Source organism: Tripterygium wilfordii, chromosome 1 (genome assembly GCF_013401445.1).
Source record: "Tripterygium wilfordii isolate XIE 37 chromosome 1, ASM1340144v1, whole genome shotgun sequence".
NCBI classification, from domain to species: Eukaryota; Viridiplantae; Streptophyta; class Magnoliopsida; order Celastrales; family Celastraceae; genus Tripterygium; species Tripterygium wilfordii.
In genome coordinates, this window is record NC_052232.1 from 8,623,018 (window position 1) to 8,647,646 (window position 24,629).

The 24,629-nt window shown below is 37.2% G+C and overlaps 2 protein-coding genes and 1 long non-coding RNA gene across 4 annotated transcripts; 2 read left to right on the top strand and 1 right to left on the bottom strand.

Moving 5' to 3' along the window:
- Window positions 1-11,262: 11,262 nt before the first annotated feature.
- Window positions 11,263-13,344, bottom strand: LOC120002840. Its single transcript, XR_005469195.1, has 2 exons — window positions 13,262-13,344; window positions 11,263-11,466 (listed from the first exon to the last, which is right to left on the bottom strand). It is a non-coding gene; the product is annotated as an uncharacterized LOC120002840 (long non-coding RNA).
- Window positions 13,345-14,384: 1,040 nt separating this feature from the next.
- On the top strand, window positions 14,385-17,770 carry LOC120002237. Its single transcript, XM_038850918.1, has 3 exons — window positions 14,385-14,605; window positions 15,923-16,420; window positions 17,155-17,770. The coding sequence occupies exons 1-3, from the start codon at window positions 14,524-14,526 to the stop codon at window positions 17,733-17,735; spliced, it is 1,161 nt and encodes a 386-aa protein (XP_038706846.1). The 5' UTR covers window positions 14,385-14,523; the 3' UTR covers window positions 17,736-17,770.
- Window positions 17,771-18,954: 1,184 nt separating this feature from the next.
- LOC119996824 (la-related protein 6A) lies at window positions 18,955-24,564 on the top strand. Of its 2 annotated transcripts, none has more exons than XM_038843621.1 (11): window positions 18,955-19,285; window positions 19,838-19,919; window positions 21,989-22,083; window positions 22,262-22,333; window positions 22,411-22,490; window positions 22,575-22,641; window positions 23,115-23,162; window positions 23,258-23,323; window positions 23,400-23,537; window positions 23,790-23,925; window positions 24,001-24,564. In XM_038843621.1, exons 1-11 carry the CDS (start codon window positions 19,046-19,048, stop codon window positions 24,123-24,125), a joined length of 1,149 nt encoding a protein of 382 aa, XP_038699549.1. In that variant the 5' UTR covers window positions 18,955-19,045; the 3' UTR covers window positions 24,126-24,564. The 2 variants fall into 2 exon arrangements, with proteins under 2 accessions (XP_038699549.1, XP_038699554.1); XM_038843626.1 differs by having other exon boundaries at window positions 18,957-19,285; window positions 23,832-23,925.
- Window positions 24,565-24,629: the final 65 nt, after the last annotated feature.

Here is a 24,629-nt window from a genome sequence, read left to right on the forward strand (position 1 = left end):
CGTAGTTGAGCGCCTTGTGTCACGACACCTTGCCCAATCTGAATCACAATAAGCATTAATCTGCATGAGACTGGTTGCTGAAAATAGAATTCCTTGTCCTGGTGCCTGCTTGATGTAACGTAACACTCGGTGAGCTGCTTCCAGATGAGGAGTACGTGGTTTGTCCATGTACTGACTAAGTATATGAACAGCATATACCAGATCCGGTCGAGTAATCGTCAAGGATATCAATCTTCGAACTAGTCTTCGGTAGGAAGTGGGATCACTGATGTACTCTCCTTCATTCTTGCTAAGTGACAAATTCTGTTCCATAGGAGTATTAACTGGCTTGGCACCAAGGTAACCTGCATCTTCCAGTAACTCAAGGGCATATTTACGCTGTGAAATTGCAATCCCTTTGTTGGAGCGAGCAATTTCTATTCCTAGAAAATACTTCAATGCACCGAGATTCTTGAGTTTGAACTGTCTCATGAGATCGGTTGTGGTCTCTTCGATGTCTTGTAAGTTGCTTCCTGTGAGGATTATGTCATCAACGTAAACAAGCAAAGCAGTAAAGCTTCTACCTCGGGTTCGGATGAATAATGAGTGATCTGATTTAGATTGAGAGAAACCAGCCAATTTGAGTGCAGTAGTCAACTTAATAAACCATTGACGAGAGGTCTGCTTCAATCCGTATAAAGATTTGTGTAATCTACATACTCGAGTCTCCCCCTTTCGTCCGAATCCCGGAGGTAAAGACATGTAAACTTCTTTCTCGAGATCACCATGAAGAAAGGCGTTGTTGATATCAAGTTGGCGAAGATGCCAGTGTTGGGTGGCTGCCACAGCGAGGAGAATGCGGACTGTAACAAGTTTGGCAACTGGGGCAAAGGTCTCACGGTAGTCAAAGCCGACAACTTGATTGTACCCTTTGGCAACCAATCGTGCTTTGTAGCGTTCAACAGTACCATCAGGATTAAGTTTGATCTTGTAGACCCATTTGCATCCAATGGCTTTCTTGTGTGGGGGAAGGGATTGTAGAGACCATGTATTGTTGTCTTGAAGGGCCCGAAGTTCTTGATCCATAGCTTGACGCCATTGAGGATCCTGAACTGCTTGGGAGAAGGTGTTTGGTGTTTTGATGGCGGAGATGGAAGTAGCAAAAACTCTGTACAAGGGAGACAACTGATTATAGGAAACAACATGAGAAAGGGAGTGATAAATACCTGCATGTCCAGCCAATGAAGAGGTTGATGTTGGTGGAGATCGAGCGGGCAATGAAGCTTCTACATGGTAGTCTTGGAGATAGCTGGGTACACGAGTTGGGCGTTGTGATCGAGTGGAAGGCAGAGACTGTAGGGAAGTAGATTCTGATGTGGTGGTGTTGGGTGGAATAGGTTCAGGTGTAGGAGAGGAATGTAGTTGTTGCTCATGAATAGGAAGTGTCGGTGGCTGGATGTTTGCATGAGAAGGATGGGGTTCTTGGTAAGTATCGGATGAAGAAGGAAATAAAGGTGAAGTAGTGGGAGAAATGGCAGCGGAAGTGGAATGAGGGAATATTTGTTCATAGAATATGACATCCCGAGAGATAAAAAACTTTCCAGTTTCTAAGTTATAGACTCGGTACCCCTTTGTCCCATATGGATATCCAAGAAATATGCAACGGATGGAACGGACATCAAATTTAGTAGGGCGATGGTGATGTGTGGAGGCAAAGCATAGGCAACCGAATACGCGCAGATGCATATAGGAGGGTGGTTTCTTGAAGAGAATTTCATATGGCGTTTTACCTTGAAGGACAGCAGTGGGTGTCCGATTGATAAGGTAAGCAGCTGTAAGAATGGAATCCCCCCAAAATGTTTTGGGAAGTTGGGCTTGAAACAAGAGTGCACGGGCAACATTTAGAAGGTGGCGATGCTTGCGCTCGGCGACTCCATTTTGTTGTGGAGTGGAAATGCAACTGGTTTGATGTAGAATTCCCTTGTTAGAAAAAAAATCTTGCATTGAAAATTCTGGGCCATTGTCACTACGGATAATTTTGATGCAAGATGAGAATTGTGTTTCAACAAAATTGATGAATGAAACAAGGAATTTCCGTGCATCTGATTTGGCATGCAAAAGGTAAACCCATGTGCAGCGAGAAAAATCGTCAACAATGGTAAGGAAATATTTGTCTCCATTGAATGTTGGAATGTGATAGCCCCCCCAAATATCAACAAGGATTAACTCGAATGGTATTTTTGTAGTAATAGAACTTAAATGAAAAGGTTTACGAGTTTGTTTGGCAAGGGGACAGATAACACAATCATCAATAGAGCAAAAATCAATATTCTTGGTAGACAAGGAAATAGCTTGTAGGCTTTTATTGGACAAATGACCTAAACGTTGATGCCAGAGATAGGAGGAAGTTGAGGCTGCTGTGGAGACAGAGTGACACCCAGATATCTTCGAAACGTCCAAATAGTAAAGCCCATTGCGCTCAGTTCCCATCCCAATCATCTTCCCCGATCGTTGGTCCTGAACAAAACAAGATGTATCAGAAAACGTTGCACAACATAAGGAGGTCTTAGCAAGTTTGGCTACGGAAATTAAATTCAGTTTGAATGAAGGAACACAGAGTACATTATAGAGAACGAATGTATCTGAAAGGCGGATGGTCCCGATGTGTGTTACAAGAGCAAGTGCATGGTTGGGTAGATGTACATGTTGGTTAAGGACTGGTGTCTTGGTGGTCAGAAAGGTCGGTGAACATACCATGTGATCGGTGGCCCCTGTGTCAAAAATCCATTGGGTATCTGGAATAAAATTGTTTGCACAAACTTTGTTACCTGACATGTTGCTCATGGTGGTGGCTGCACTCACTTGACTTGCCATGTTTCCAATTTTGTTGTGATTTATGAGGGCAATGAGATCATGATATTGTTCTGCCGTGAGATTGTAAGGAGTGGATGGTGTATCAGTTCTTTCTGATTGGGAATCAACATGATGTGCCTTTGAGCGGAAATTGGAATTGACATTGGATTGGTTGTTCCTATCACCGTGATTATTGGCTCGCTTCAACTTTCGATAAATATCAACAGTGTGTCCTTTGTGACCACAGTATTCACACTTGAGGTGTGCACGACAGTCTTCAGCAGTGTGCCCCATGAGATTGCAACGGTGGCAACGCACATTGTTGTTTTGCTTCGAGAATCTCTTTTCAGCCGAACTGAAACTATTCCTGGCAGCAAAGGCTGCTGCTTCCGGTGTCTTTCCCAAGACTTGGGATGATACGACTCGCTGTTTTTCATCCTGGTTAATGAGGGAAAACACTTTGTTGACTGGAGGTAAAGGTTCCATGAGTAAAATCTGTCCACGTGCGGCTGCGTAGACCTCATTGAGTCCCATGAGGAACTTGATGGAACGTTGTGTTTGTTGGTACTGCAGTAGCGTCTTGGCGATATCTCCACTGCAAGATGGCATAGGACATAGAGCATCTCGCTTATCCCATAAACTTTTCAATTTAGTATAGTACTCACCAATGGTCATGTTACCTTGTAGGCAATCATGAATTTGTTGTTCAATTTGGAATAAGTATACACTGTTGGAAAGGCCAAGTCGATCCTTCAACTCATTCCAAAGATCGTGCGCGTCTTCATTATACATGACGCTTTGTCCAATGTCAGGTGATATTGTGTTGAGGATCCATCCTTTGACAAGAAGGTTGCATCGAATCCATTGTTTCATCTCCACTACGGACTCTGCAGGTGGTTTAGTCACAGTCCCATTAATGAAACCATCCTTGTTCTTTGCAATGAGAGCCATGAGCATCGCATGACTCCAAAGAGAGTAGTTGTCTTGATTTAGTGTTTGATTCACTAGGACAAGACCAGGTTGATCCGAGTGATGAAGATAGAGAGGATTGCTTGGGTCGTCATACTTGTGTGATTGAACTTTGGTCATCTCAGATTTTTCTGGAGTGTCGTCGTTGTTCTTGGCCATTGGTGCTGTTGGTAGTGATGGAAGAAGATGGTTTGTTGCTGGTTTTGTTTATGTGGTGTGTTCTTGAACCTGCTCCGATACCATGTGAAAACAGGGACAAACACAGGATTTTTGGTGTTGTTATTTTCTTCTTCGTCTATGTGCTGGTACATATACAAGTAAGGTCATGATGGCCATGATGACCTACATATGTAGAGATTTCCTAGTCTAAAATGACGGCCATGATGACCTACACATGTGGACATTTCCTAGTCTAAAATGACGGCTTAATGTGGACATTTCCTAGTCTAAAATGACGGCCATGATGGCTTACACATGTAGACATTTCCTAATCTAAAATGACGGCCATGATGGCCTACACATATGGACATTTCCTAGTCTAAAATGACGGCTTAATGTGGACAAATCAATGTCATGACAAACATATCTTCAGTCAACTTTGTGTGTCCCGATTATTCTCCTTGACATCCTGAATATCTGCTCTAACATCCTTGACATCTGTTTTAACATATTCCAAGGACAAATTAGTGATTTGCCAGCAAGATAACCATTAACACGTTTATCAAGGCAAAAATAATAAAAATCCCAATAATTGGTATCATGGTTAGGACACTTGTAATGGTAAAGTGTTATTGGACTAACAAAGATATTGTCTTTTATTGATGTGACTGTATTGTGAAACGTGTTTTGCTTATGTGACTGTATTGGGAGAAGTGTTTTGCTGATATGGATGTATTGATATTTTGTGTTTTGGTGTAATTTTGTTGTGGATAATATGGAGGAATGAAATGTTGTTAGCCTCCATATTGGGTGGGAAGGGAAAGTGTATAGAAATTTATGTTTTGTTGATGTGGCTGTATTAGAATATGTGTTTTGCTGATGTAGTTGTATTAGAATACGTGTTTGACTTGACTTTTTTAGTAATAGAGGTGGGACCTAAGATTAATTTTATTGAGGACATTAGCACTTGCACAATTGCAAGTGCCCTTATCCCAACTGCTAAGTTGGACGTACATAATCCAAGTGAATTCGTGGACTTCACATACCCCACATAATACACATGAAATCATGTGCAGCAATTGCGATAACTGGGATCTGAATCTTTTATCATAAGTGTCATCAAGATTCAAGGACATCACATGAGGGACCATATAGGACATCACATGAGGGACCATATACGTCATGATTGCCTTCCAATCAAGGTTATTACGTTTACATATATGTAAGTGTTTTTTTTTTTTTTTTTGATGACAAATAATATTGTGGTGGTGAGGGCAGTTGCATATGTGCAATGTGTTAGTATGGCATGGCCTTCTTTCTTTCTTCAATCATCTCATGTGATGAGTCCCTTTATGGTCCACATTGTGTGTGAGTGGTTGTAATTTGTACTTATCATCAACAATATGCCCTAATCCTCATGGCATTTTATTTGATTCTCTCTCTCTCTATATATATATATATATTTGTGGTTTGTGTTGGAAGATTAGATTGGCTAAATTGATGGAGTTGAACCTTTTATGAGTAGGGGAAATAGCATTTGCGATATTGGAAAAGAACACATGGACTTTAAGAAACCATGCATGGTCTTTTTTGTTTATGAAAGTGATTTGGGCAGGATTCTTACTCTACCAAGTGGAGATTTGCCAAAGATGTTGTACACCAAGACAAAGATATATGGATCTTCATCCAATCTTGGCCGGTTGAGTAGTCTTTCTCAATGAGAGAAAAGCCAAGCCAAACTTGGCATTGTGCATGCACGCCATTTAATTGAATTGGCTCCTGTAAATTCTCAAAACATACAAAATAATGTTAGAAGATTATCTGGGACCAATATTCTCTCTCTGTGTGTGTATATATATATACACACACATATACATATACATATATTACGTATCAATTTGACATACAATCTCATCATGGAAGTCCTGTTCAACTGGTCCTCCTTTTACGATTACAGAGAGGTTACTAGTAAAAACAGATATTTAGAGTAACAACGTCCCAGTAACGAATGAGTTGGTTGGACACCAAAGTTCGACTCTCTATATTAACATTCAGCGAGCAATTTTTTTTTATAACGTGAAACACACCCATCTACCTATCGGACAACACTAATAAAGTTAAGACCTGGATAGGAATGACAAAGGATTAGGTACCCTTCCATTTAAGAAATACCAAAATCATTTTCATTTAAATTATCATATACCAAAATTGTTCCAGAACTGTTTAGAAAACCATTTAAATTTTCAAAACCAGAACCGTTCCAAAACTCTTAATAACATACTTAATATATACCCCTATCCTAAGTGTCTAACTTAAGGCATCTTCTTGTACAGGTGAGGGGTTCAAACCCCCTCACCAGAATTCGCACTACTATTATTTTTAAGCCCTAAGCATATAGGGTCGGGTCGGGTATCCTAAACCTGACACCCAAAATCAAACTTGATCCTAAACCATTATGGATTTGAAAATTAAAACAAAAATCGTTTCCAAAACCTATACGATCAGTTTTTGAATTTTAAATGGATTGGATGCCCTATAGGTAGTGTTTGAGTCGGTTTTTTTTGCCAACTGGGTTAAGCCTCAGTGTAGGAAGATAACGCAGGATGATATTCACACATGCTGGACTGAGCAATGGCTCATCTTGCAAATTGCAATAATGAAAACACACATGAGACTTGAACTCACGAGCTTCCGCTTGCGCTAAGAGTTACCGTGATCAAATTCATCATCTCAGCCGTTGATAACACGTAATCTACAATATGTGCACTCCTACTAAGAAGATTTGACATTTGAGTGAAGATTTGAAGGTTAAACCGCATGCTTCCACTTTCTGCTGCCCCCCTTCACAATTGCTAGTTATTCCCGTACAAGAAATCCATTGTGATCAAACACATGGATTTCAATCAGTGACAACAGACCTGCACCTCTGTTAGTGCCCCCTGTATAAGAAAACCTAGGGAAGAATCCTCTGTAAAGGTTCTTGGAGTACTCTATAAAGACTATATTCCCTTTGAGTTTTCTCGCAAGTTCTGGATGACAACATTGATGATGGGGGGTGAAAGGGCACAAACAGTAGTGGATTCTGCCATTTGCTTGCAATTTATAAAATCGAGAAAGATATAGATCTGTTAGAGCAATCCCTATGAGTTATTTTTAATGACCCAACAAAAATCAATACTGGGCCTCACCTTTATTACACAAAAAAATCAAGCCAAACACTTCTCTCAATATAATCAAATCAGCAAAACACGTCTCTTAATATAGTGACATCAACAAATTAAAAATTCCTATACATTGTTCATTCCCACCCAACATGGAGGCCACCAATATTTCATGTCTCTATGTTATCCACAACAAAACTACATCAAAACACAACATCTCAATACAGTCACATCAGCAAAACATGTATCCCTATATAACCACATCAGCAAAACACGTCTTCCAATACAATCACATCAACAAAATACATAATTTCATATATTTTTGTTGTCCAGCAAAAAATATCCATGGCATTTGCTCTCAGGATCCTCTCTCTGCTGCAAAAATGAGAACTGCACGTGAAAAATGGGGTTAGAATTAGACTTGTATGATGGAACATCACTGGTTGGTGTGTGTGCGTCTATATATATATATATATATATATATATATATGTATGTATATATATAGACAATGTATTTGGATGGGAGTCTTCACCATAAATCACCAATCACCAATCACCACCAAATAAAATATCTAATTTGCCTATGTTTGGTAAGGTCTCCTTTCTTAGTTCTCTTTTTGATCGGAAAAAAATAAAGGGTTAAGTTTAAATATGTCACACTAACAAATAGAGACATTTACAATTAGATCATCGAAAGAAAAATGTTTCAAATTAAGTCATTGAATATTTTGAATTTTAACAATTGGATCACTCCAATCAATTTAATGTCGAAAATTGTTGACCCGTCAAAGTTTTTGCCTAAACCCTAAATATTAAGCTTAGCACCATCCCACAAAATGTACAACAAACATAGATGACCACCTTAAGCTTCACCTCTGGCATGTAGGGGCGAACTCACATCTTGGGAAGTGTGTGTCAATTGACTCCACAAATCTTTTCATATAGATATATATCAAATTTGATTTTGACTCCACTAATACTAATATGTATTCAAATATTTTGTTTGACCAAAAACAAATGGGCTTAATCTTGTAAATTGCTAGTAAGGCCCATAGTTTATCAATAAATGAGCTTGGTCTTGTAAATTATAACTAATGTATTTTAAAAGGGCCCAATAAAATGAGCTCAGTATTGTAAGCTATTATTATTGATAAACATTATTTGCACCCCATTTTTTACAATGTACACTACACTACACTCTAGTGTGTTTTTAAAGAATTAATGCGGTGCACTTAATCAAAAACAAAATACAAATAATGTTCATCTTACTATTATATTTTTAATTTTAAAGGCCCATTATTTATATCCTTTATTCCTTTCATAATTTAAGACGGAATTCCATAATTGTTTGAATTTTTAATTATAAAATGTGTCATAATTTGTTTAGTTTTTGTCAATGTTATTTTTCATACTTTTGAATATATAATTAATAAATAATTCAAAAAAATTCCCTCAAACCCCACAAATATTTTTTATTATATTATTTTCTGTATAAATTCGACTCCATTCCATATGCTCGGGAGACTAAGTTCACCCTTGCTGGCATGCACCATTTTCAAGTTCAAGACAGCCAGAATGCAAGTGCTACCCATTCAAAATAAATAATTAATTTCATTAGTCTTTTTGGTAACACAAAATTCCCGACAAAGAGCATGTTACTGCCCTCACTTTCTAAGGGCAAACACAGTGTAGGGCATTGATCATGTTAGATATGACCCTGGTGGATTGTCTATTTTGATGAAATGTTGAAGCTACAACATTTGCAACCGTGAAAAAGGCAAGGCCTGGCTACGGGCTACCCCAATTAGCTGACTAAACTTTATTAATTCTTAATTGTAGTCCTAAACGTTTCACCAATCCAATAAAGCGTGTCAACAAACTATTGGTTGGAAGAACACAAACAAGTGAAGCAAAAACAAAGGGGAAAGAGGGGGGTTTCCAGGCCCAGAGCAATGGACAATCCTGTGTTGGGCCTTCATGGGTACAGGGTTCCCATATGCCATATCAAGAGACATCAAGTAGACCCTGGCTATTGGCTAAATCAGGAGAGTAACAAAATCTGGATAGTTCCTCCAGCATTTGGTGGAAGAATTGCTTCTTGTATCACATTCTTTGGCTGTTACACTTACAGTGAACTTCCAACTTACCTTCTAGATTTAGGCCATGAATCGAAAAATCAATCGAATCATTGGAAAACAAGTCTAGCTCCTGAAGAAAGACCCAAGATGAAGCAAGATATTCCAAAATGGGTCCTGCTATACGCACCCCCTATTTTTACTTCCTACACCCCTTTTATCGGGATTGGAGCTTCATGATTTGAATTTATGTAAAAAGAGACAGAAATGCACTGATCTCACTGTTAACCTAAGATCCTAGTACTGCCACATCACATTATTAAGTATTTCACTACTCACACACCAACAATGACTAGACGTGGCCCCCATTTCTTATCTATTATAATTCCTAGCTCTCTGATCAATCCAAATATATTCAATCTGGGTCCCTCCCCAAGGCCAATGTGGGCACACGGGGTGAGTGGAATTTTTGACCAACCCGTGTGATGTTATTATTCTTGGGAAGTCAAGAAGAAGAAGAGAGAGAGTGTGTGTTTGATGAGTGGTCCAGATATTTTGGTACAGTGATATGATGATAATGCTGGTAGGTAAGTATGTTCGTAGTAATAAAAATAAAATAAATTTATATTAACATAAAATGCAAATAAAAAATGAAAATTTATGTGTATATTGAAACATTTTTATGCTTGTGGTTATAAAAATAAAACAAAGGCAACAGACCAAGACAGTATCGGCACAGATATCAACAAAATTTTGGGTGTATTTACTAAATATTGGGGTGCCAATTAAAAATACACCTTAAATATAATCTCATATGAAATAAAATGTAATGAAAAAAAAAATTTAATATAATTTTTTATATCACTATCGGTTTCGTTAACAATAATCACTTTGTCCAAGTTATCTTGACAAACGGTTGCCCAATGTCTCCCATTAATGGTTTAGGTACATATAAGATTGCGCAGCTGCATGGGTTATGTCGTACACAAAACTACTAGAAGCATTTATTTAAGTGTAGACGATTTATATTTCCTCTTGAAATCACAGTGTTATAATTTACCTCATTTGTTTGAGTATCGAAATGTTGGGCTAGTTTGCTAGAGCATTTGTAAAGTAGCAGAAATGCTGGATAATTTTAATAACAGATATGTTGCTTGAATGTTGGGTAGGTGTTTGGTTGAACTTTTACCGTTAACATTTGTGATATGTAGCATATTGAATAAATTACATGCAGGGGTAACATGCATTTTAGTTGTAATATAGACATATAAATGTACTTAAAAATAAAAATTAATTTATAAAATAAAGATAATTAATTAAAATAAAATAAATATAATTAATTTATCTAACATAATTAATTAATAATTGACAATCACAGGGGTATAATGGGAATAAGTAGATTTAATGGGGACAAAATAGACAATTCTCATGCAAATGCTAGGGAAATGCTTCATATAAATAGCATTGTAAAAGTAGTATAAAATGTTGATGAAAATGTCTCGGCATATGTGCACAAAAATAGTGTTTGGATGGTAACTAACATTTATACTAGCAAGTAGTATAAATACTAGTAAAAAACCTCTTCCAAACAGTCCCGTTACTTGATGGTTATGATTGGACATATTCCATTTATAATTCATTAAATTTTTTAGAATTAGATAACTCAGAAGTAAAAAATAAAAAAAACATAAAAAAAATCTTAAAATGAAAATCAAGAAAAAAGTGATAGTAGTCGGAGTCGACAATAAGAAGGGGGAGTAGTCGTAGTCAGCAACAATTTAGACAAGAAAATTGTCAGATTTTATATCATATCCTTATTTTTTGTTAATCAAGGTCAATCAAATCAATTGTCAATGTCAATGGGGGTTTATATAACAAAAAAGAGGGGTACCAATAGTCAAGCCGTTCCAAAATTCAGGACACAGTTAAGACACGAGGAACAAGTTGGTGTTATTTGATTTACATACCCTCTGCAGCTTCATATAAATCATATCCCAATACCAATTCATCACTTGCTCATTCAAGCGATCATCAAGCAATATAAAATGGTTGGTAACCCCAATTCAGGAAAGAAAAGCACAAATTCAATTAAAGATAAAGATCAGACAAATACTTTTTCATATACATGATACATCCCACAATGGATAGAATAAGAATACGAAGCCCTCTTTGCAATAACCTTTGTTATTTTAACGGAAAGCGAATGGAGCTCTTTATACCTTTTGTTTTCCAGCGTTTACAGATTGTCTCCTCTGTTGTACCTTTAAGTCCTGCATGAACACAACGCCAAATTACAATATATCATTTCATCTCTTTGAGCGAAAAAATTTACTGGCTGATGCAAATGGCAATATCAAAAGAGAGAAGATTAATGAATTGAGACAAACTGCTAGGACAATGGAAAAACACTGGAACACCTAGCATCTCTACATCTTGTATGCTCTGAGATGAACAGCAAATAGCAATATCAAGAGATAAAAGATTCACTAATTGAGATAAAATGCAAGGAACATGTTTCTCACTGTTAGAGAGAAGTCCAAAAGCAAGAGAATCTGTATTGATACGTATTTGTTTCCACTTTCCAGTATCAGAATCTTCTTTTACAAGTCAAGAGTATATTTCGATACGTTCAAGTTTACTTATATGTATGTCTTCCGGGCATATGACTCAAAGCTTAGACGCATTCTTTGAGAGATTAAACAACGCATCTAATAAGTGAAATACCAGCAATTCCAATGTCCTACTTAAGTCTTTTGTACCATCTGTTCTGTTGTGGGAGCAAAATCATCTTTCTTGAGCATGCAGATTCTCTCATGTTTTGATTCTCTCGTGTTCTTTTAAAATGTTTCGAGCATGAGGAAGCACTTGCACGCGCGACAGGGAGCTGTACTGTATTTATTAACTAGGAAAACTAATAGAGCTTATGCTAATAGAAGAAAATAACTCCCTATAATTCCGGCCTTCCGGGCAGAGACCTAAGTAACCATTGTGCCATCTTTTCGCATCTTGAACTAGAAGTCTCTGAGGTTAGCCAAAAAAAATTCAAACACTGGCATTAAAGAACTTTCTTTGATCAACAAGTCCAAGACATGTGACACCACTGCACTTTTATCAATGAAGCAAAGGGAGAAAGGCAAAAAGAATTACAAATTTTGCACTGACAATAGGTAGTATCCGTTCATGGAAGGGCAATGGCAATACCATTTGATCCCATCCAACTCATTCATAGACACGATTTTTATCATCATAACGAATTAACGATGGACCTCCATTCATCAAAGGAATCACATCTCCACACTTGCCTCCAAGAACAAGGTGGTGGTTGCCATGGATCCTAATCTTTCTATTTATTTCCCACCAACCCTTGAAGGATGTTAAAACTGAGGGAACGACGGAACAACACCCTTTCCTAATAAAAGTGTAGCATTTTGGATGACAATCAATCATCCACACTGTTTATGCATTAGCTTCCTGAGCATTACAAAAACCAGCAATCTTTTTCTCTTCTGAATGGCCAGAATTACAACCAAAAATAACCAGTGACTGGATGTGATTCATCTGATAAGAAAATAACCTAAGAAGCCCATGGAAAATAACACAATAAATAATACAGAACAGGTTAAGAGTCAGATCATGGTTCTGCAAATTCAAATTTTCCATGGCAAGACAAAAAATTAACAGATCAAATAAATTTGTGGAAGAACCGACCAACAATAGCATATAATTCAGAAGTCATGTAATCAATCCTCTTACAAACATCTGCATTCGTTCATTAAGTTTAATAATATAAGTCCGGAGAAAAATATCTTCTCTCAAGCTTCAGTTACCTTTACACAAAATCATGGAAAAAAAATTTTCTCGGTTGCCAAACACGGAATCATGGATTTCTAGGAACCCTAAAAAACACTGTCCAATCAGCTACTCATGAATATGACGATCACCACAACAACGAGAACAATCAAACTCAAAAGAAAAGCAAAGAATCGAACTCCCTTCACTCTGTTGTCATTCAAATGTAAAACAACCAAAAGAAAATGAATTAAGAAGAATAGATAAGTGAGATACCTAGAGGACGATCACGTTCTGGCGGAGTTGTGTAGTTCCTGCTCCCGAGTCCCGCCTTCCTTCACCACAGTCTGAGACTCTGGTTCTGTATCTTTCAATCAAATGTCAAGACTTGGGCCTTAATTGGCTGCTTAAGCCCAGCCCATTAGTCTCATTTTCAGTTGCTAAGGCCTTTGGGCCAAGCCTATTTACTTTTATAATATTTTAATTTTCACAGTAAATTCATTTTCAATTTTTACCATAAAACTTAGTGGGTCTTAAAAGCCCAAAAAAACCCATACATTTTTTTTTATTTGTGTTAGATTTTCTTATACTCTCTAGCATGTCACCTATTTATTTCAGGAAATGATTACCAATCAGCTAAATTTTTATCGGTTAGAGCAACTATAATGAGGCAATTTAGGGGGGCATGGATGAATTTTATTATCTCAATTTTTGGAGCATGAAGAAAAAATCGTTCCAATTGAGCCAATTTGCTAGCTATATTTTTATTGAGACTAACTGAGGGAATGACAAAACTCATGCCCCCATGTTTATTTTCTAAATGGATCCCACAACAAAACACATTTATATCTATATCAAAATTAATACTGATCCCTATATTTATTACACTAAAAATAAAGCTATTAAATTTATATCATTATATCAATATATTTTATTAATCTAATTATAAAAATAAAATACTCAATTATATCAATAAAATACGTCTTTCAATATTTTTTTTCACACGTCTTTCAATATGTTTTATTGTGTGGTCGCAAAAAATAATCATTTGGTTTTTCTTACCACATTTTACGTAATTTTTATTGATTGTTTGAGTAAAACGAGGTCAAAATGCACGGCGAATACTGGGCCCTCGGAGAGAGACCGCACCTCCAAAAACGCGGAATGAATCAAAAAGCGAGTGGTATGAGGCGGAAAATAGAATTTAAAAAAAAATCCAGAAAAGGCTTTAAAAAAAACATTTGATCTGACAAAGAAATAAAAAATAATTGGGGGTGGGAGCACTAGGGAGACCTTTTCTTTTAGCTGTTCAAAATCGAAAAATTAAAGGAAGTCCTTTTTTCTTGTCAAATTAGTCATTAAATAGGGTAGTAGAGGAGCAAAAGAAAGATAGAACCGGAATCTTTAGATAAAGGGACGCTCTTTGCCACCCTTTTGGCACTGTACCTCTAAAAACAGAGCAGAGGACTAGCCACTTCACATTTCACAGTGCCCACAGAGAGACCCAGAAAGGGAGAAAAATCTTGGACAAGAAGAAGATGAGCAGAAGTTGCATATGTTTCTCTCTGTTTCTCATCCTCTTTACTCTCTTGGCTACTGCCATACTAGGAGAAGAAGATGGTATGCGCTTTCTGCTTCTCTCTTTTTCCCCTTCCCTAATATACCCATTTCTATATATTGAGCTTCTTTTAACTTCTATTTGAGCACCAATCATGGATCTCTCTGATTCTATGTGGGTATTGGTTAATGAGACTTTGTTCCTTATGAGATCTGATTTATGCTGCTTCATCTGTTACCCAATGTGGGTTTATTTCTCTGCTTCTTCTTCTATGGATTGAAATCTTTTTTACTTGTTATTTTATTTGATTCCTCAAATTAAGTGCTGTGTCAGAGACATTATGGTGCTTTTGTCTATATGTTCTTAATGATATAATCTTGCGCTCCTTTCCTCTTTTTTTTCCCATCCTGTACTGTCAATGAGGTTTGTAGTTTCTTCTTCACATATCACCTATTTTTCTTCAGCTCAGTGAGTGGGACTGTAGGAGTTGAGAGGTTGTAGAACTCTTGCTTCTCCTAGGGGGCCCTTAAAGAAAAGGGTTTTTAATACCTCATGAAGTGCATATTAAATCCTCTATTTATGGTCTTGTTTTGTCAAACTGATAATGGAACGACTGTGGAAAGGTCTCTCCAAGACGGCATCGCATCACCTTCATGTTCATTTGCACCCACTACTTTTGTTCGTCTTTGAAGTACTGTTTTTGGCTCAACACTGCATGTTCCTCCCTTGTATTCTATTTTTTTTTTTTAAATTGTTACTCATGATAATTCTGTCATTTGTGTGGTGTCGCTTTCTATAATTACACTGTCAAATTGAGTACTGGTTGAGTCTGTATCAAGTCATGTAAAATCAGATCTTTTTTTTTTGTCTGGTCGTAAAATCATATCTGATTAATTGTTCTGTGGGGAAATCAAGTCCACTGTGTAGTAGTCGGTTAACTATTATTATTAATTTATAATCTAAGATTTCAACTAATATTCTTAATTAATCAGTCATAGTCTTCTCATATATGGAATGTCTAAAGAGGAAAAGAAAAATTATATAGTGTTTTTCTCGATTATAAAAGAGTGAGTTTTTATGTGCGGGACAAATTCCCGCCAAAATCAGTAATGTGCTTGCAAGTAATTTTTTATTAGTATCCCTTTTGGCCTTTTGTTTTTATGCCATCCATTCTCGAGATGTACAGTGGCTGTAAAAGTAAAAAAGGAAAAGAAAAAGCTGACAGTGAATAATCAGGACTTTCCTTTTGTCAAATAAGAAAAGAATATACGGGACCCACTAGTCTAACGCTCCCGGTCTGGTCCAACTAGTCCTTCATGTGTTCACATCGCACCGTCATTGTCGTTTTGCAGGCATTGATTTGTCGTTTTATTGCGCAGGTTTAGTGGCAAACGGTGATTTTGAGACCCCTCCATCGGACGGCTTCCCTAGCGACGCCTTGATAGACAGTCCCAAAGAGGTTCCGGGCTGGAAATCAAACGGTACCGTTGAGCTTATCGAGGCGGGGCAGAAACAGGGTGCGATGATCCTCATCGTGCCGCAAGGTAGACACGCAGTACGATTGGGGAACGAAGCGGAGATCAGCCAAGAATTAACGGTCGAGAAGGGATCGATATACTCGGTCACGTTCAGCGCGGGCCGCACGTGTGCACAGCTGGAGTCGCTTAACGTTTCCGTGCCACCTGCATCGCAGACGATAGACCTTCAGACATTGTATAATGTGCAAGGGTGGGACCCTTACGCGTGGGCTTTTGAGGCCGAAGAAGATAAGGTGCAGTTGGTTTTTAGAAATACGGGCATGGAAGATGATCCAAGTTGTGGGCCCATCATTGATGACATCGCCATCAAGAAACTTTTCACTCCTGATAAGCCCAAAGGTAAAAAAAAAAATTTCCTTCTTTTTTTTAAATTTTTTTGGGCCGAAGGTCCATAAATAATTAAAATAGTATTTCAGTTTTATCAATTGTTGAGCTGTAGTCTTATAGCCACAAAATTTTATGTGCAAAAGTGCTATAAATCTCAGCGATTGGGATTTCAGTTATCTGAATTGTTGAGGTATATGCACAGGTTTTAATGTATTTGTGGAGCTCATCATATGTACATTAAATCTGTGCATAAAATCTCAGTGATTGGTATCCAATTGAAGTATTTGGAGCCCACAAATACATTTGAATTTTGTGCATTAATCTTAGCAGTTGAGATCCAAACTATTGGGATTTTTTTCATTTTCGTAAATAATTCAGTTATGATATGTATTTCAACAGTTAATATCTCATTTATTCCAGTTGTAGAGTTAATCACGAGCAACAATGATAGTGGGTCCGATTCGTTTACATATTTAGATATTTGTTAAAGTGAGGTCCAATTGGAGAATGGATCTCAAAGCTCTTTCTCCTAGAGAACAATAAATATATTGAATAAGGCTATAAGTACAAGATAATGAACTGGAACAAATAATCTGGAGCCCACCCAGTTGTTGGATCCCACTTGGAAATTTCTTTCAATTTCATCTTTATTGGGTTGCTGACACTTCTGTTTTTAGTCCTTTAATCATCAAGATACTTTATTTTTTCAACAATACATGAAATTTGTGTTAATTTACTTTGTGCAGATAATGCAGTACTAAATGGTGATTTTGAAGAAGGGCCATGGATGTTCAGAAACCTCTCTTTAGGTGTCTTGCTACCAACAAACCTTGATGAAGAAACCACATCGTTACCCGGCTGGATCGTGGAGTCGAACCGGGCCGTCCGCTACATCGACTCCTACCATTACTCTGTTCCACAGGGCAAACGGGCAGTTGAATTGTTATCAGGTAAAGAAGGAATAATTTCTCAGATGGTTGAGACCAAACCAGATGAGCAATACACAATGACATTTGCAGTTGGCCATGCCGATGACAAATGCAAGCAACCACTAGCCGTCATGGCGTTCGCCGGTGACCAGGCCCAGAATGTCCATTACACGCCCAATTCCAACTCTACCTTTCAATCGGCTAATCTGAACTTCACTGCCAGGGCCGAGAGGACTCGGATTGCATTCCTTAGCGTTTACTACAATACTAGGACGGATGATATGAGTTCACTTTGTGGGCCTGTGATTGATGATGTTAGGGTTCTGGTTTCTGGGTCCAATGTAAATGGGCTTGGGCTTGGGCTTGTGTTGTGGGTGTTTGTTTTGTTTTTGGTTTAGGGTTCATGTATGGTTTGGTACTTTGGTAATGGGTAGGTCTTTAAGGGGAGATTTGGTAAGTCAAATTCCTAAAGTCTATTTTGAGTTTTGCCTTTGCTATAAGAAATGGTAAGATTATATAAGGGCTATTTTTAATTTATTTTTAGTTTATTTTCCAAAAAAAAAATAATCAAGTAAAGGATTAGGGATGGCAAAAAAAATCGATCCGAACACTATCCGCAGGATACTCGATCCATTTAAAACCCGAAAACCGATCCTATAGGTTTTGGAAAAGGTTTTGGTTTTGGTTTTCAAACCCGTCATGGTTTAGGGTTGGGTTTGATTTTTGATGTCGGGTTTAGGGTACCCGAGCCGTTTATTAAAAAGATTCATTATAGTAATAATATTATAGATTATCTATAAAGATATACTGCTATGATACTAAATTATAACATAATAAAGCATATTAAAAAATATATATTTATGGAAGCATACGAATAAAACTATAAATTAGGTTAATTTGAATTATAAAATGAAAATTAATATAAACCATACTCAATATTAAACGGTTTCGAGTTTGGAAATTTAAATGGTTTTTTAAATGGTTTTGGAATGATTTTGGTATAGAGTATCTTAAATGGAAACGGTTTTAGTATTTCATAATTGGAAGGGTACCCGACCCGTTACCTTTCCTATAAAGGATTGTTCATTGCAATGGTTCTCTTGCAATTTAGGTAACCTATTACCAATAATGTTAAGGTTAATACAAATATGCAAAGTCAAAAATAGTTTGAAGATTGTGATAATTGAGGGTGCGTTAGGGAACAATAATCAAGTCAACAAACTATCAATTTGGAGCGTTCGGAGTTCTTTGACAATAATCAAGTCAATAAACTATCAATTTGGAGTGTTCGGAGTTCTCTCTTATAAGAAGTAAAGTGTATGAGTTAGGATTGTTTAGTGGGGTAAGTATGCAAGTTTTTTTTTTTTTTTTTCCCCCGAACAACCTAAAAAGAAAATTGATGGCTATTCCAAGAGACTTTTTGTTCAACAACATTATAATTTAACATTAATAATGCCTAAAATCGTTTCACAATATAAAATGTAAGAAGACAATTGTGAGATTCCTTACCTTAAAAATAATAAAAAAGACAATTGTGAGGAGTTTCTACGAAGTCGAATTGACCGAAATGTCCCGGAGGTGGGTAGGAAATTCAATAAAGGGAGCAAGGAAGAAGCGACTAGAGAGCAGGAGAGGAATGGGCGGGAGGGTTTTTCCTGTTCTCTGTATTTCTTTGTGAAAACACTTTATTCCCACCTCTCCTCTCCTAATGGAGGGTCAAGCTGGACCGGTCGCCGCCGCCGATGTCGCGGTCTCTTCGTCTCCGCCGCCGCATGATCTTGACTCCACAACCGTTGAATCGTCGAATATGGATGTCGCGGATGTTCATCCTCCGCCGTATGATGACGATCAGGAGCATGGTCATGATAATGATCATGGTGGCGATGGAGACCAGTCTACTGCGACTGGTGATCCAACCGATGATCTCAAGCGTAAGATTATCAAGCAGGCAAGCCCTCTCTCTAATTTTTATTCGATTAACCTCGTGAAACGCATGAGAGATTTGATGTATGTGTTGAAATTGGAAGTTAGGTTTTGTTAATTTTGAGCCTGCGTTACCCTCTGTTTGGTTGCGGATGGGAGAAAGTGTTGTTACTTTTGAGTAACTAGTTTTAAGTGTGGATTTCGTCTCTTAATATGACAAGGGGATGCAGCACGACACACTGGATTTCGCCACTATGAATGTACTCCATGGAATTTGATAATTTGTTTCGTATTACTGTTTGACGTGCCATTTACGCTGTCTTTTTTTCTCCTTTAATTATCCTTCGTGTGATCTCCCGAAGCTACAGAGATATTCACTGGCAAATCATAGACTAGCTCAATTTCGTTTGATTACTTAGGAACTGCAGGAGAGTACTCGTATTTTATTCTATTTATCAATGCTTTGCTAGATAGTAAGACCTTGAAACATATTTCCTATTTGCAAATATTATCTTGTACTATTTTTATTCTCAAACCAAGTAAATGCGTTAATGAAAGTTTTGCGATGGTTTCGCAGGTGGAATATTATTTTAGTGACGAGAATTTGCCAACTGACAAATACCTATTGAGTTTGATTAAGAAGAATAAAGAAGGTTTTGGTAAGCAATTGGTTTTCTTGTAGTTTGCTTTGATTTACTTTGTGTAACTGTGTTATCAGGAAATTTCTTCAATTTTCAAAATTATGCTATTTTAGGCCTTCATAGCGATGTGGTCAATTCTGTGCATTTCCATATTTATGCGTCCATGCTTGTGCTGGCATACATGTGATTGTATTTTAAAAGTGATTGTATTTTGACTTTTATAATCTTGATGGCTTTGATGATGGCAATGAAATCACTAATTACCACCTTATTATGCATTTTGTTTGCCAATGTTCGTAAAGTTGTCATAGCCAAAAGCTATTGTAATTACTTAATTCACATTCGAAAGCCAAATATTGCTAGAGAAAAAAAGAGCTATCTTGGGACCTGATTAGTGGAACTCTCGTATAGAGACTTCAGTGGACAATTACATCTTTTTCTGCTATTTTTTTTTATCCGGTACTGTGTCAAATATGACCCTCCTTTCCTACTTTTTTCTATTTGAAATTTGACATCATCCTTTTGGAATGTCCCGTCTTCACAAGAATACAATAATAGAGATGTTGAAGGTGATGAAATATAGCAGGTACTTCTGACGCGTTACCTGCCCGAAGGTTTTCCTGGTGCTGCCAATTTTAGTGGTGCCGAGCCTCTGGGTTGTCTGAATGATTACGCAGCCAACTGCTATCTGATTCCTTCTCTTTTCATATTCTTCCTGTGCGTCGCTGTTAACTCTTCCCAGAATTTTGTTACTTATTTGACAGCAGTTGACACATATCATTTCTCCAAGTCTTTCAATTGATCAAGTGTTAACAAACTCCCCTTTCTGGAATAAATGCATGTTTAACTTGAGCTATAATATTTTGAATTCATCTATTTAAATAAATTGAATGCAAAGCCTAGTTTACGGGGTACTTCTGGTTTTGATGACTTAGTGTTTCAAAATGCTAATTTTCTCTATTTGGTATTCGAGTACTTAAAGTTCCTTCAAATCCTTTCCAATTGTGTGGTTCCCATACTCTACGGTTGCTCATATGCTGGCATCAGCAGATGCAAGCATGTGTCTATAGAAAGCCATGGAATGTTAAAGCTGCTAGTTAGTAACAGTTGTGTTACTGTTTGAGATTAAATTGCAGTGATTCGTTGATAGATAGTGTTTTCCATTGGATGTTTTATGGTCCCTCCTTCCTAGTCCACAATTGATGCTATCTTGGATTTTTTAAAGGAAAAAAAATGATGGTTTTGCGATAGAAACTCTGATGCTTTTTTTATTTTTATTTTATATTGGCCCTTTATTCCAGGTAGACTTATTTAGTGTTCTTGCGCTTTTCTGCTTACTGTATAGTCTGGACCTTTGGTAGCATCAGGTCTAAAGTGGCACCTTTTTTCTTATACATTTTTTGCTTGCTTTAAATTCATCAGCCAATTGGCTGTAGATCTGTTGATTATTCTGTCTTAGACTGATTTGTAACCTCTCCTAGCTGGCTGAGGAGGCATTTTATCCTATATTGACGAAAGAGCCTAGTTATCTTTCTGGCTGATTTCTATTACACTATCTGTACTGCAGTACCCTATGACGTCTTTTGGGTTTATTACAAATGAAGAGTCTTCTATGTCCCTTTGAGAGAAACCCATATGTAAGGTTCATATTAAATCTTTTCAGGAATGTAGCTAACAGAAGTGCAGTGATGAAAAAGGAGGTATTTGTGCTATAATTCTGAAATTCAGGGATAGATTTGTGCAACAGAAGATATATTACCTCATGGGCATCTATGGGGCTTTGTTTGTTTGCACCGAGGATGGAATGCTTCATTTCTGCGTTAGTAGCATTTCTGTGCAATATCTGGCTTTTATTTTTTTTTGGCTGTTCTTTCCATTAACAACAGACTCCCCTTCTGCAATGTCTTGTTGATGCCATTCTCACCTCTGTTTATGTTGTATTTCCATATGACTTCCTTATTTATTAATAGTTGTTGTCTTAATACTTCTTAGGGCTTTTGCTTCCTCTTTTTAGAATTGTGAATATCAGTTCGCATATCGTGGTATTTTACCAAATTTGCTTATTCATTGCCTTTTTCCTCACACAGTTCCAATCTCAGTTATAGCTTCATTCCGGAAAATGAAAAAGCTCTCTCGAGATTATCTATTGATTACTGCTGCACTCAGGGAGTCTTCCCTCCTTGTAAGCCTTTTACTTTCTTTAAGTTTTGAAGAAGAATTTTTGTGAAATTGTTGATCACAAATACCTGTGATTGGGCATACCTTGGTGATGTTACTTCATGAGATTCCTGGAAATACTTTTGTTTCAAGTGAAGGGGTTAAGAACACTGTAATTTATGTTTTAACTGATTTAATTGCAGGTTGTAAGTTCAGATGCGAAGAAGGTGAAACGCATTCATCCTCTTCCCTTTAATGAGGCCAGGGATCCTAAGGTACTTTGTTTGTCGGGCTTAGAATCTTTTGACTGCGTTATTTATGGAAGTTTTGGCATCTTATTTGTGGACTCTAGTTTTGCACTGTCTTGGTAGAGAATCTCCCAGAGGATCATTCCGTGGAAAACATTCGGAGAATTTTTTGTGCAGTGGGAAAGTATATATTCTGCTACCTTTTCCTTATATTACTTACATATTTTTGCACGTATATTTATGATTCTTTTTGCTAATGAATTTCCAGTATAAAGAATATAAGCATTCGTGACTCAAATGTTTCAGAAGACCAAAAAAAGATGGTTAGTCACAAGGTATGGTATAAAATATGTTTTAAATTTAGTATTATATTATCTTCTTCATTCAAAAGATATTGGATGATAATGGTTTTAGGTTTTGTAATGGTATAGGCTCATTTGTTCTTATTCCTTATCTTTTTCTCCCTTTTCCCTTCATAAAGTTTTCATGGGAGTTATTCTTTGTGGATGTTTTTTCATAATTAAAAGAAGCTTGAAATTCAATTCATAGGTACCACTAGTTTATTCATAATTAGTACTGTACATTACCCTTCAAAAAACGAGTTGGTTGTGAATTGTTGATAAATTGTGAAATACCTTTGACTTCAAATCAAGTTACAAGAAAGCAATACAAGGTTCTGGGTTTGTAATGTGTCTTCATGTGTCTTTTTCTTGCCATAGTTTTTTGACAGATACAATGCTTGTTTAATGAGGTTTTAATTAATATAGATTGGCTCATGACTTTTTTGCCTGCTTTGTTCATGTTGTAGCTACATGCACTCGTGGAGTATGAAGCCTTAGAGGCTGCCGAGAAAGCTGTTAGTATCAAGTCAATTCTGCAGTCTTATTATTTGTTTTATGATGTGTGATGTTTAGTCTTTAATGGTTCACATCATCCGAGTAATTGGATCAGGTGACTACTCTGAATAATAAGGATGACTGGAGGAACGGTATGCGGGTCAAGCTTTACAAGATGGTGGTTAGTGTTTGAACTTTGAACTTAGTTTTCTTAATGGTACTTAGAGATGGTTCTAACGTTAGTTTTTTGGGTCTAGGGAAAAAATGCCCATAGAAGACAAGCTTGGAAGGAATCTGACTCTGAGAAAAATGGCACTGCTCATGCTACTAAACAAACAGTAGATGAGGAGACTCGGAACTTGAGTGAGCATCACGATGATTCACCTGATGAAGAGGTTAGTATTATCTGGTCTCTACTCTCTTTTTTCCAGTCAGTACTTGGGGGCTATTGAGTCAAAATCCTATTCGTATTGGTCTAATGGGTTGCAGAGTTTAAACTTAACATCAACCCCAGGATTTTTGTGTCATGTTGATTAGCATAGAACTTGTTATTTACAATCTCCTTTAAATGGATCTGGTCATCTTAGTATAGTATGCTTATAATTAATAATTTTTTTTGCCGCTGGATGGGTTAATAAAAATGCCAGGGAAAGGTTATCTGCAGCTACATCATTTCTATTTCATTTCAGGATGGGGAACAATTACCCAAGGAGAAAAATGGACAGAAAGGTCGATATCAAGGACGATCTAGGAGGAACAAATATCATGTCACCAATGGGGCAGGTATTTTGACAAACTAATCTTATCCTTTAATTCTTTCTTCCGTCTTTGTTGTAATGTTTTTCTGCTTTCTTATAGGCCATGGAACTACACATTCCAGTCATGTTGAAGCCTCAAAGCGACCTCCTGGCCCAAGAATGCCTGATGGAACCAGGGGATTCCCGTTGGGGAGGGGCCGACCAATTGTATCAAATGAAAGTTAGCAGCAATGCAGTACTCGTTTTTTTTACTTTCACTAATGTGGGAGTTAAAAAGTGGTTACCGTATTTATGCCTGCTACTGAATCATCAGAAGGTGGTTTTATTTATATTTTGAGATGCTGTTGGTTTGCATTGCTCCAGTCCAGTCCAGTGTTCAATGTGCAAGTGCAACAGGGCTCGTGGTCTTGGTTTGCATGTTACTTGCTAATTTGGAAAGTGCGTCATATACCAAACTTCAGTTTGTATGGTTCTCGAATGTCATAAAGGTCCTGGAGGGTTTAAGTTTCTTTTAGTTGTTTGTTTTCCCTCCCTGTGTATCGGAATCCTTTTAACCGATCGAATTGTTGGGTCTGTTATCCTTCTTTGTAAAATGGGGGTAATGTGAAACGAAACCTCCCTTGGCCTTCTGCGTGAGATGATAAGATTAAGTGCGTCAACATAATTGTTGCTTATTGGATGGGATACCAATTAATCGGGATAAGGCCCATATGGGGACTGTAATGCTAG

Coding starts and splice junctions, on each gene's coding strand:
- LOC119996824 (XM_038843621.1), top strand. CDS start 19,046: ATGGAGGGTCAAGCTGGACCGGTCGCCGCCGCCGATGTCGCGGTCTCT. Junction 22,084..22,261: donor TCAGGGAGTCTTCCCTCCTT/GTAAGCCTTTTA, acceptor ATTTAATTGCAG/GTTGTAAGTTCAGATGCGAA. Junction 22,334..22,410: donor ATGAGGCCAGGGATCCTAAG/GTACTTTGTTTG, acceptor TGTGGACTCTAG/TTTTGCACTGTCTTGGTAGA.
- LOC120002237 (XM_038850918.1), top strand. CDS start 14,524: ATGAGCAGAAGTTGCATATGTTTCTCTCTGTTTCTCATCCTCTTTACT. Junction 14,606..15,922: donor CATACTAGGAGAAGAAGATG/GTATGCGCTTTC, acceptor TTTATTGCGCAG/GTTTAGTGGCAAACGGTGAT. Junction 16,421..17,154: donor CACTCCTGATAAGCCCAAAG/GTAAAAAAAAAA, acceptor TACTTTGTGCAG/ATAATGCAGTACTAAATGGT.